The 12881-nt window shown below is 29.3% G+C and overlaps 2 protein-coding genes across 2 annotated transcripts; both read right to left on the reverse strand.

Annotated features, from left to right (window-relative positions):
• Positions 1-2159: 2159 nt before the first annotated feature.
• Positions 2160-4284, reverse strand: LOC123305612 (venom acid phosphatase Acph-1-like). Its single transcript, XM_044887381.1, has 4 exons — positions 4261-4284; positions 4072-4195; positions 2999-3216; positions 2160-2614 (listed from the first exon to the last, which is right to left on the reverse strand). Exons 2-4 carry the CDS (start codon positions 4187-4189, stop codon positions 2447-2449), a joined length of 504 nt encoding a protein of 167 aa, XP_044743316.1. The 5' UTR covers positions 4190-4195; positions 4261-4284; the 3' UTR covers positions 2160-2446.
• A 30-nt stretch (positions 4285-4314) lies between these two features.
• On the reverse strand, positions 4315-9876 carry LOC123305611 (venom acid phosphatase Acph-1-like; the record flags this gene model as incomplete). Its single annotated transcript, XM_044887380.1, has 4 exons — positions 9731-9876; positions 6556-6669; positions 4939-5178; positions 4315-4446 (listed from the first exon to the last, which is right to left on the reverse strand). Coding segments are annotated over exons 1-4 (603 nt in total), but the record flags the coding sequence as incomplete, so codon positions are not given.
• Between the last annotated feature and the right edge of the window lie 3005 nt (positions 9877-12881).

The following is a 12881-nucleotide window of genomic DNA, read 5'->3' on the forward strand; positions in this document are numbered from 1 at the left end:
TTAGAGATAGAACAAAAGTTTAAATGTAAAAAATGTTCCTTATCAAAAATTAAACAACTTTTTTTTGAAACATTTTTTCGTAAACATCACTGTTTACCCGTGAGGGCGCCAATTACGCGGAAATTTTATAATATGTACTATACTTGATTAACAGTTATGTATGTGTCACATGCTTGTAATGTGATAAAGAAATCAACACTGACTATGCATGGTATTTTAACAATTAACTCAGTCAATTGTTTGTTTTCACTTGTTTTTACAACAGAAATTTTTTTTGCAACAGATTAACACTATTTATATGATAAGAAAACATACAAAGATCCTACATGTATGATAATAGAGATTTTTGACGCAATTTATGATTCCTTTACCATACAAAATTATATTTGAAATACCAAATTAAACATAAAAATAAAAACGTCACTTGAATTAAAGTTGATAAGTTTTGTTATTTTTAAATCTATATCACTATTATTAGATTTAAATAAAAAAAAAACATCAATTAGTACAAAACAAACATAATATTGAATTATTGACCTTATACTTACAATTAAATCTAATAACACAAGGCTGATTCGCTTAATTGCATACTATTATTATATAATCACTAGCTCGACCCGTGAGGAATTCCGCTCCTGTAAAAACTTACATGTTTGCCTAATAATGGTTTGAGTAATATGTGTTTGAGTATAAAAGATGTCATGATTCCCTAATAAACTAATTATTTAAATTTATGATTTTTTTTTTTAATTCGAATTATTTGTCTAGCGTGTTTTTTTCTAAACGGTACATTTTTAGACCGTGAGTATATTTTTCTTCAAACCTAGACATAATAAACTTGAAAATTAGGTGTGAATCATGGTTTTTGCTAAAGGAATAAGGAAGATAAGGGTAAGTAGATATAACATCAGAATAGATAAAATTTGTTACACGTTATGAGTCAATACTTAGCGGGAAGTTACAGGGATGACCTGCAGGGTCAACCGTTTTCCAAATTTTTTTATAAGGAACATTTCTTACATTTAAACATTTGTTTAAATTTTGTAAAAAACCCTTATCTATGCAAAATTATAACTAACGAATTAATTTTATAATAGCTAAAACTGCCATAAACTTATTAGTTTACGAGATATTTGAAAAAAAACCCTATTTACATAACCTTTGACCTTGAATAATTTATTTTGCGTATTTTGCAATGGACTTTTCATAGGTCATTTCTTGTATCCAAATTTAAAAAATCCCGATGAAAAAACTTCACTTGGATTTTTTATGCAGAAAAACACTTATTTTCCTGGGATAAAACACAATTTGACGAGATTTTTATGTATTAAATAATTTATCGTAATGCTTTATGATATTTCAACTTAATGTACATGCTTTATGTACATTACAATGAATTGGCATTTATCCTGCCTTGGTAAATTGCAATTAGCGCTTGCATTACTAACGTCTAGTACCTGTTTACAAAACTTGTGTTTCACTTGTGACATTATATCTATCAAAATTTAGATACTTGTAAACAGTCTAGAACGTCACTGATTCTGTGTTTATCACGACTTCTTTTAAGAAACGAAGAAATTTTAGAAATTTTACTCATAACACTATTCGTTGCATGTAGTGTTAGTAGGTTCTATATCTTTCATTATTTTTTTTAACAAAATAATGATTTCATCATTTTTGTGATAATATTGATTATATTTTTGCAGTCTACTATGATTTATGTAAACATTTAGGCGATATGAAAAATGTGTTAAATCAAATGTTAACAAAAATGTTGAAATCATTGCGCGAAACTTAACTATTACCGATAATCATACTGTTGCTCTGTTGAGAAGTAAACTTAAGAGCAGCGGAAAGAAAGATGCATCGGTTCAAGAACTGCCTGAGGCACCGATTGCTTAAGATTTCGAAAAATCAAGATGTCAAAGAAATAGAAACGTTGCACTTACTAAAAACGTTATGAAGAAAAAAAACTGGCAAACAAGTGACTTTGCCCTGAAAGTTGTGTAGCTCGACAATCTATAGACGTTAAGTTCGATGAGTTACCAAGAGTTACCCCAAGGTTTTTTTATTTTATCGAACCCAAATAATAATAATTATTATAAAGCCCATTTATTTCCAATCTACAAAATATTATAACATGTATCTTAATAAAAATTTTCAATTGATCAGAATCCATTTTCGGACATAGGCCTGTTCCAACTTTTTCCAGACCTGTCTGTCGAACCTAAATATCACTACAATATTTTTCAACGTTTGTTATCTTGTTTCTGTGGTGTTAAAAATGTACTTTGAATTGCTTATAAAGTAAGAAGATGCTTTCATGACCAAAAGTATGAAATTTTGTCAACATAAAACTGCTGTTTGGGCGATATTTGTACTATAACGAACGATAATAGTAATAGTACAACTGTAGTGTAGAGAACGCGATCATTGACACTCATGGTTAAGGATATATATCCAAATTAACTTTTGATCCACATTCCATAGTATAATTTTCTGGAATGATCGGTTTAATCAACTCAGTAAATTTATGAAATTCACAAAATGTATTATTACATCCAGGAATTATTAACAGATTTGGTTCATCATTTTTCTGGTCAAAGTAATATATCTATAAAATAAAAATATACAATTAATGTTATTACTATTTTATAAAGTTAAGATCATTGCACGCTAGTCAAGACGGTTGCCAACGTTCAGTTTCAACATACTAAATACTTATACCAGATGTATTTATTCTATTAAACTTTTCTGGTAATTCTGGCAACTTCATATTTGTGCTAACGGGAAAGTACACAATCCATATTTTTCCAATTCCTCCTTTAATATTCTTTCGATTAATGTTCGATTATCATCAATAACAAACAGGAGAGGGAAGTTGATCAAAAAAAGTTCATTAATTAAAAGTTAATAATACATTAATTGTATTAGAAGTAATTTTCTTTCAAAAAAGCTTACAGGCCAGAAAAAAATGTAATAAATATAAATCACTTACTTTTATACCATATTCATTCGTCTGAATTTTATAAGCTAATTCAACAATAGTTGCAGCACAAAATCGTGGTAAATGTGTATCCCACAAATCCAAAGTTGCCAACAAGTTTATGGCGTTCTTTCTGTGGCCAGAATACAGATAAATCTTACGACCTTTTGGTTCTAATAGGCCATGAACTTTGTGTTCTATATCAGTTAAAATTTTCCTCCATATATGACCTAAAAAATAGTTCCTTTAAATATAGATGTACAGATATATAGTGTGTCCCCGGATAGAGGTAACTATACTTGTAAATTTTCATATTTTTCATTTTAAGGAAAAAAGGCAGTCTTTATAAAAAATTTTGCTTATTCTGAAAAGTATGTAGGAATACTTAAAACTTCTAAATAATGTATAGGGTAGCCAAAAATGTATAGGGTAGCTCATACATACATACAGCCATACAGACACCCTCGCGGAAGTAGTCAGGGAAGCTTCCTGACACCTTAAAACGTCGAGATCTGATGAAAACTCGATTTTGGCAAAACGGGGTGAAAACAATAACTTCCCTATTCTCTTAGCGGGAAGTTAAAAAAAAAAACTATTGTTCTTGACTAATTAAGGATGTATAAGCACTGTAGCAGGAACACAAATTTAAAAAAAATATAAATTTTCAATTTTGATGATGAATTATGTTATAACTTGACAATATAAGACGAAAAGTAAGAATAAAAATTGTTCGATATCTGGAGAAATTTTCAAATTATCAAAAATTGCAAATTTTGATTAATTATTTAGCCTTCCATATTTCGAAAAAAAAGGCAGATATCAAAAAATTTTCTTCTTATTTTTCGTCTACATTCATGAAGTTATAACAAAATAAATCATCAAAGGGTGCAAATAATTTCAACCACAAGTCTAAACTTGCTTTGACGCTCGTACTACCTTAAATCAAAAAGCTCTCAGAAAACTATTCTCGCGGTTACTTCTGGTAAGTCGACTTTCTTTATCTTCCTAACTATAAAATGATCTGAGGTACATTTTTTTCAAGATAAAACACTTGACTATAAATAATATTTTAATTGAAGTAATACCTCCATTTAATCGTCTCATTAAAGTATTTGAGTACGCAATTTGAAAGTATTTTGATGCTAAGCTACCCAATGGTTCTGGATAAATTTTTTGCATCCATTCAGGAATTGTTAAATTCATTTTATCCTGGGAAAAATTAGGAAAGATTCTGTCATTAAAAAAGACAATAAAAATAAAAAATAAAATATTACCTCGATATAAGTGGTTTGAAATAAAAATTGTAAAAATTTTAATGAATCAATTTTTTGTCCAGAATTTTTTTCAATATATTCAATCAAATCTTTATTATCAGTCAAAATTTTTACGGTTGATTCGTTGAGCACACGTTTTAATTCATGAATATAAGTTGGACAAAATTTATTTTGTCGTCTTAAGAACTATTAAATATAAGTTATTTATAAAACACTAATAGTTGCTAACAACTAGAGGACTGGTGCCAATTTCCTCATATAATGTAAACGTCAGAAGCCGGCTAAATGACTCGTTGCTCTAGAAAAGCTCTGAAATAATGTTTTTTTAGAACGTTTCACGATTGACGGTCTGCTAATTTGGTGCAGACCGCCATAAAATATAACGCACTTTCGATTTAAAATTTCCCAAAGAATGTTCTACAAGTCACGGAACACCCTGTATAGTGGCGGTATAATGAATATCGTGGGATTTTTCGTAAGGGCAAATAGGAAAATAGGGATGGTACGACTATGTGGAATATCATTTATAAATGCAGTTTTTTTTTTTTCATTACTATTTTTTTTCCAATTATCCCGTTGAGAAACCTGGCAGGTTAATTTTTTTTTTTTAATGAAAATTCACATCTTGTACTATGCCACCAGTCCCCAAGTTAAAATTTGTATTGAATCAGTTCATACTTTGTCCTCTTTCTTTTTTACATAGTCAACGGGTATTGGTAACCATAATAATTGATCATCCCATTGTTGAGATTTACTTGGAGGAAATAAGCCAGCTAATACTAACTGAGCTGTCATTTTTGTACGATCAAAATCCGTGGATAATACTTGTACTATTTCAGCATCGTATAAATCTCCCAAAAATGTATTGTAACGTTTTCTCAGCATTTTACCTAATTTATAAGCTCGTTGTTTACCTGCCTAGAGAACACAATCAAAATTTTAATTTAAAAATTTTTATTAAATTCTTCGTTTTAAGATTACAAAACCTTCACAATCTTTCGTTCGATTCTCTTGAAAAATTTACTAGCGAATTGTTTGATTCGATTAATAAAAATGCGCACGTCCGTAATACCCAAGAAGAATAAATTTTTTTTGGGATTTTTTATAAATTTATCACGCTTTTAATGTGGCCTCTCGTCTCAACTTAGTTGTGATAACTCATCATCGCGTTCGAAAATAATATTTCAAAAACTCGAATTAATATTTCAAATGATGTGAGTGACGTCTGGATCAGGGTCATAGGCCTTACTTTCTAAATTTGGTCCAAAATAATAGTTTTAAGTAGATTTATTCATGGGCAAAAAAAAATTAAAAAGAGCATCTAGTTTAAGACTCTACAAACGCGGAGTCTCGGGGGTTGTGATAATTAATGCAATATCGTATGTATTAATAAAACGGTTTTTTGTCAATATCTCGGAAACCATCAACTTTATGAAAAAAGAATCAAACGAAAAATGTCAGAAGTTTTTTTTCCTAGAAAAATGTAGATTTGAAAATTTTGATATATTCAGCCATTTTCTCGAAAATCTGGAGAAACGGGCAAATACATATACATATACTGTTATTGCCTGCAGATCGGTGGCCTACAGAATAAGCTCATAAAGACGAAGGAAAAAGTTATTTACCAATTTTGGATCTGAACCCTAATTTGGGCGCTACAGGTATGCCAAAAATTGATAAATTTGTTCATTCACTGACTATCATTCGATAACCAGCAGTCAATGATAATCAGTAGATATTAGTATATTTCATTTAAAAAAACCAAGTAAAGAAGGGATATAAACTGATGTCATTGGATTATATTTTTTGAAAAAAAAACATTTAAAAAAAAACTAAAAAATTATTTCATTGGTTTTGGTCAAATTCCACTTTATTATATTTTTGCAAGAAAACATTAGATTATTAGTATCATTGGCTGCTGGTTATCGAATGATAGTCAGTGATTGAACAAATTTATCAATAACAGAACACCGTGTATATGCTAATAAACATTATTATCTTGAAACTGGATTGGATTTTTATAAAAATATTTTTCAGCCAAAAGTTGTCGGCAGTCGGAAATTTTTGCCCCTAAAAAAAATGTAAATTTTATACCTGAAGATACTAAAACCCGATAGTCTTACATCAATAGGATGTTAATGGATGTATTCTTCTAACAGTGGATGTATCTTAAACTGAGCAATAACCGATAATTTTAGTACCTATCCAGTTCGGTTTGATACATTGACTGATAAATGTCACGTGATTCTATTTAGGTATGTAGGAGTATGGATTTTAACACTAAAATTTACTTACATTTGTCAATTGGCCTTCGGATAAAGGATAAATAGTCTTATCTAATATATTTCGATTAGGATCAGTTGGATAAGACTCAGAAAAATTCATTGTTCGATCCCCGTGACGAAAACTCTAAAAATAATTTTTTGTTTTTAATTTTAACAAAATAATTAAATTTTCCAGAGTGTTTGTTTATTACTGATTTGATGAAAAAAAAAATTTCATAATAATTTAATTGATTTTAAATTTGTAATTTTAATTTTAAATTTCTTCAAAAATTGGAAAGATTGATTATTGCACATAAGTTTTACAGTTTTAAAAAACTTTTCAAAAGAAGAAACGAAAATGCCAGAAGAAAAAATTTTCGTTAAACATTGTTATATTATAACTATAATTATGTAAGTAAACTAAAAAAAATTTTAAATAATTGAAATAAAATTTTCTGGCTTTGTGGAACCCTTTTTATATATATATATACAATATACTTAACAATATCACGTCAAAAGAATTTAAAAAATTTTAATTCCTACTTTGTTAATTTTTATTTGTTAATAATATTTTTTTTTTTTTTTTTTAGTTCACAAATAATGCATAAAAATTAAAAAATCATGCATGTTTTGTTAACTTAATAGTACAATAAATGGGCCGGAAAATGTGGAAAAGTGGTGGAACAGCTCCGATTTCAAAAATTTTTTGTGTACGTGTTCCTTAGACCTTTAGGAACATTCAGCCGCATTACAAAAAAAAACTGAGAAAATTAGGGTAGTTTTCCCATCCCCAAAACTTCCCAAATAGTAACAGATCAAACAAATCAATATTTCACTTCAAAAACCGTCTCCCGACAGTTTTTGAGGTCTCTTTGTGCTCATATTGATGATTAACGACTCCGAAAACCGCGAGAAACAATTTCTGAGGTGAAATTCAGAATTTTCAATGTTTTTTATCATTGACACTTCAAGTGGTAGTTTTAATGGGGTTTCAACCATCAAAGTTACTTTTTGACCTTATATTCGTGATCGGCGACCCCAAAAACCCCCCGAAAGATGATATTCGAGGAAAAATTTTAATTTTTTCTCTGTTACTTCTAAGGGTGGCTTGGAACTATATTCAGTTGCTTTTTGCCCTCATTATCAGCGTCTTCAAAACCGCAGAGAGACAATTTCGAGGTGAAATTCAAAATTTTCAATTTTTTTTATTATTGACACTTCTAGGGGTTTTTTCAATGGGGTTGAAACCATCCTCAATTGCTTTTTGACCTTGAATTAATGAACAGCGAACCTAAAAGCTTCACAAGAGACGATTTCTAAAGCAAAATTTTGAATATAATAGTTTTTGTCTATCACTTCCCAGGGTAGTTTTAATGGGATTGCAACTGTATTTAGTTGCTTTTTAACCTCGAATTCATAATCAGCGAACTCAAAAACCTTCGGGAGACGATTTTCGAGTTGAAATATTGATTTTTTTCACTGTTACAATTTGGAGTGCTTTGGGGATGGGAAAACTACCCTAATTTCCTCAGTTTTTTCGTAATGCGAAGGTTAGTGCGGCTGAATGTTCCTAAAGGTCTAAGGAACACGTACACCAAAAATTTTTTAAATCGGAGCTGTTCCACCACTTTTCCACATTTGATGGTATTTTCCGGCTTATTTATTGCATTATAAAGTTGTTTCAGTCTTTTCTTAAAATTTCTTAAATATTAATATGAAATATTGGCGAAACATTTTTTTTTCATCTTTAATTGTTTATAGCTTTTGCAATTTTTTATGTCCTAAAAAACGCATCCGATCATTTTTCTAGACATCATTCCGAATACAACAAGCTATCACACGTATTTTTACGACCATTATCGCTATATTTCACCAATTTAAACTTGTTGGCTAGACTGTTCTGTAAAAACTGATTTTCAATTTTTCTTAATTTCGTTCTGTCCCATCCCATTTAAAAATAAAAACAGCAAACAAATAATCAAATTTAAGCTCCAATTGTCTTTATATAAACGCCTCAACATATTTTGTTTCCCCCCCTGATACAAAAAGGGTATTAATCAATTCGAATATTCGAGTTAATAAATTCGATTTGAAAGCGATTCAATTCGATTCATTAAAATTACAAATTTTTAAATTTTAGATGAACTAAAACTTAAAAAAAAGTTGGAGTTCTTAAAAATAAACCGAATTAAGACTTCAATGTGAAAGTAATTCGAAAAAATATTCAAACTTTTTTTAAAAATCTGATCTAAAATAAGACTTATATGCAATTTGTACATGTATATATGTTGTTACTGTTGCCTAGATATAGAGTAAAGGAAACTAAAAAAATTAATACAATCCTTTTTACAAAATTTTGCCTACTTTTAAGACATAAAATAATATTTTTATGCAATTTGCACATGTTTATATGTTGTTATTGTTGCCTAGATATAGAGGAAGAGGAAATGTAAAAAAATGATACAATTCTTTGTACAAAATCTTGACTTTTTTTAAGACATAAAATAATATTTTTATGCAATTTGCACATGTTTATATGGTGTTTCTGTTGTGTAGATGATGAGTCAAGAACCAAGCTATGAAAAATTTTCGATTAAATGACTTTGAAAGCGATTCAATAATGCAAATCTTTTATAAAGATCTACTTCCATTTCTATTCCCTTTTAATTAACTCGAAATCAAAGCGAAATGAACTCGACAATTTTAATTCGAATTGAATTCAACTTTTTTATCAGGGGCGCGGCCGTCAACATTGAAATGATTAAACTGTTTTCCGAAAAGACAAAAATTACATTATAATATAAATGTATGCTGTATGAGATTAAGTATTCTTTAAGACGGTTCTATACACATTTTTCAATAGCGTGAAATCATTATTTGATTGGCGTGAAACTTTGTAATTTTTTTAATACTCTTCTTAAATATTAATTGATAGAAAAAAATATTTATAAAGAAAAGCGGTTTTTCAGATAAGAATGCTTAAAGTTACTTTTGAATTTGAGAACATTTTATACCTAAGTTTCCAAAAATGGGTTTAAAAGGAATTAATCGCATTTGTCGGGGGTTTTTTAAATTTTGTTAATTTCACTTTACTTTTTCTTTTGTGAAAGTAGAGGCCGTTATCCATTTATTGGGATCAAGGATTATTATTATTATTACCTATATATTATGTCAAATATAAATCGATTATTACTTAATTCGCTTACCACGTGAACTTGAAGAATTACATCATTTTCTGTATTATTCAAAATTTCACCAAAAATAATTTGATTTAAATTAAATAAAATAACAATTAATATTAAATATAATTTAATATTTGACATTTTGAATATATTCTTTCTATCAAACCAAATATTACACAATTCAATCAGACACTGTTTTTCTCAAGAAAAGTCAGTTATTTTTAGTTAGTTGATGTAAAAAAAAAAAAAAAGTTACTTTATTTGATTTTATCTTTTTTTGTTATAGTTTTTTTACAATGTGTGCAACAGATTGTAATAAATATCATAGTGTAGTCGCTAAAGTGTTCCAAATTAGGCCAAGCAACTTTAATTTGTTATTAAAAGAAGAAATATATAGTCTAGTTAACAACTTCAAATTGGTGAAATACTCCGTGGAATGAAGCTGAAAATAGGGTACAACCTCCGAAATCCAAGTAACTAAGTCGATTTTGTTGAAATTTTGGAAATAAGCTCTACTTACCATCCTATTCAAAATAGCTATATCATACCGAAGGGCGCTTTTTATCCTAAGGGGGTGAAAACTACCCCTTAGTTCAAAAATGCAATAAAAATTAATAAAAAGTGTTTTAAGGGCTTTATAAGAGTGGGGAATGATAAATTATGTTGAATATGAGTTGTGCTATGATTTATCATTATAAGTTTAATTTTCAGAATGTTTCAACTCTTAATAATTACCATAAATTACGATGAAAAAAACGATTTTTCGACATTTTCACAAGATTCAATGCTTAAAACTCATGGAATTTTGTAATTAAGCTCTACAAACTATCCTCTTCAAAGTCTACCCTATGCCGATGTTTTATTTTTTCAATTAAGGGAGAAAATTACTCGTTATTAGAAAAATGCAATAAAAACAATTCAAAAGTGTTTCAAAGTGCTTTGCAGGATTGAGTATAATAAATTATGTTAAAAATACTTTGAAACATCATTCAATCCCAAAAAACATCCCCTTTATCCGTAGATCATCCCTTGTATTTATCAAAATGAATAAAAATGACAAATTTATCTTATTTATCGTTTACTTTTTTGCACATTTTGTAATTAGGCTCTACTTACAATCCTCTTCAAAGTCTGCCTCTCCCAAAGTGTACTTTTTACCCTTAGAGGGGAAAACTACCCCTTATAAAAAAATGTATAAAAAATAAATAAAAAGTGGTTTAAATTGCTTTGCTGGATTAGGTAATAATAAATCTTTGATTTTAAAATAAAGATGCAATTGAAATTTAGTATTTATACGACTATTATTTCTATTTTTCACCAATTTGAACTTGTTAACTAGACTAATAGGTCATCAATACAAAAAGAAGAATTCAACTTCTAAAATCTTGTCAAGACAGATAAAGAGCCGCAAAAGTCAAACAGCGCAGCGATAGAAAGTGGTTGTCCTCTATAGTTATAATTGCGACACTTGCACGACGGTTCTCTTATACACACATAAATTTGTGCATATTTAGTTTTTAACAACTTTACAAATTTAAAATTTAAAATAATAATACAGGTAATGGTTATTTTTTATTTTCATTAGGTTCAGTCAATATACCTAAATCTTTTATCAATGGGTTCAGGACCATGTACTAAATGCAAATAAACAAAATCCTTACAAATTTTGAGTGCCGCCTTTTTTTTTCCGCTTGCGTAAAATGCGTAATCGTACATTTTAATCCAAAAATGGTAGTAATCTATATTGTAGACAATTAAATTTAAATTAATAAGGTGGGGATAATAAATGGTGTTATTAAATCGAAAAGAAATTGGACATTAGAATTGGGAGGGGTGTGCGGTTTGTTCCAGGCCGTTCCCCAACTTGAAGCATTTATTAATCAGTTGTCATTATGAAACTACCATCATCGTGGATATTGAGATTATGCATATTTGTATATGAATATGTTATTCGAAGTGGCGAGCCGGTGGCTCAATATCAATCGAAATGATTCTATTTTAGAAACACAATCTTACGATGGCTTAATAAACTTTGGCTCTATAATTCAAAAATTGCCTCTTTTTTTCCAATATGAAGTCTTCTGTTGAAGATTAATAACCCAATGTAAGATTGTGTCTTAGGCGAAAAAAGAGTCTTTTCGACTGATATTGAGTGTCCGGCGGAATTTACACTGTACTGCACCGAACAAGAGAAATCATACGCGAATATAATAATAATAATAATGGGGGGTTTAACCTCCGTTTTTATGACAACCGCCTTATCACAGAAGCCATCCACATCATTATTTGTTAATCTTTATTTGTTGAATTTCATGTATGTTTACAATTACATTTTTGATGTGAGTGGAATCGGTTACTTCGTTCTTATCCAAGCGACGACAATGTGATCAATTCTACACTCCCATTAATTATAAATAGTTCACACTGCCGCTGCCTGGATTCGTACCCGCAACCTAAGTCTAAATAGTCTAACGTTCAAGGACTAATGCTTTAGACCGCTCGGCCATTTAGGCTCTTCATACCCGTTCTTAAGACCACGATGATGACTTCCTTAATAAAGCCAAAGACACTAGAGAACTCCTACAACTAGAAAACTTGCGATATGGTGAATTAGAGAGATGACTGCCAGTTAATTCCCCTGTGTCCTTGTCTAATTTATATGTCATTGGCTACATATTGTTTACATAATTGCTATTAAGTCAATAGTTAAAAAACGATTTATGGAATATTATTTAATACATTCAAAGTTAATTAAAAATGTAATATATATTGGAGAATATGCAAATCTGCATACTTTCTTTTTTCAAAAAAAATAATACAAAACTGTATATAACCTCTTTGTACAAAAGAAATATAATAGCAGACACAAAATCTCTATGTATCATATGATTATGTCATATGACTATGACAAGGACACAGAGGAACTCAGTGGCAGTTTTCTCTCTCTCTCATCATATCCGATCCTCTTTAAGTGTAATACAGGCAAGCAGATTCCTCGCATTCTCTATGTATATAAACTCTTTGAATACAACTGAAAAAGAAATGTATTAAGTTAAGAAGATATTGAAAAAAACTTCACATGCCTTTGTTTTTTTAATGGCTGTACTTAGTAGTAAATCCCAATCGAAAAAAGCGAGTATCTCGTGGATAACCAGTATAATTAAACCAAACCTAT

Source organism: Chrysoperla carnea, chromosome 1, assembly GCF_905475395.1.
Source record: "Chrysoperla carnea chromosome 1, inChrCarn1.1, whole genome shotgun sequence".
Lineage (NCBI taxonomy): Eukaryota > Metazoa > Arthropoda > Insecta > Neuroptera > Chrysopidae > Chrysoperla > Chrysoperla carnea.

What these genes read in the sequence shown, in the direction of transcription:
- LOC123305612 (XM_044887381.1), bottom strand. Translation starts at nt 4,189, where the DNA reads ATGAATTTAACAATTCCTGAATGGATGCAAAAAATTTATCCAGAACCA. An exon ending in AATGAGACGATTAAATGGAG is followed by an intron (nt 3,217 to 4,071) that starts GTATTACTTCAA and finishes ACTATTTTTTAG; the next exon opens with GTCATATATGGAGGAAAATT. An exon ending in CGAATGAATATGGTATAAAA is followed by an intron (nt 2,615 to 2,998) that starts GTAAGTGATTTA and finishes TTTATTTTATAG; the next exon opens with ATATATTACTTTGACCAGAA.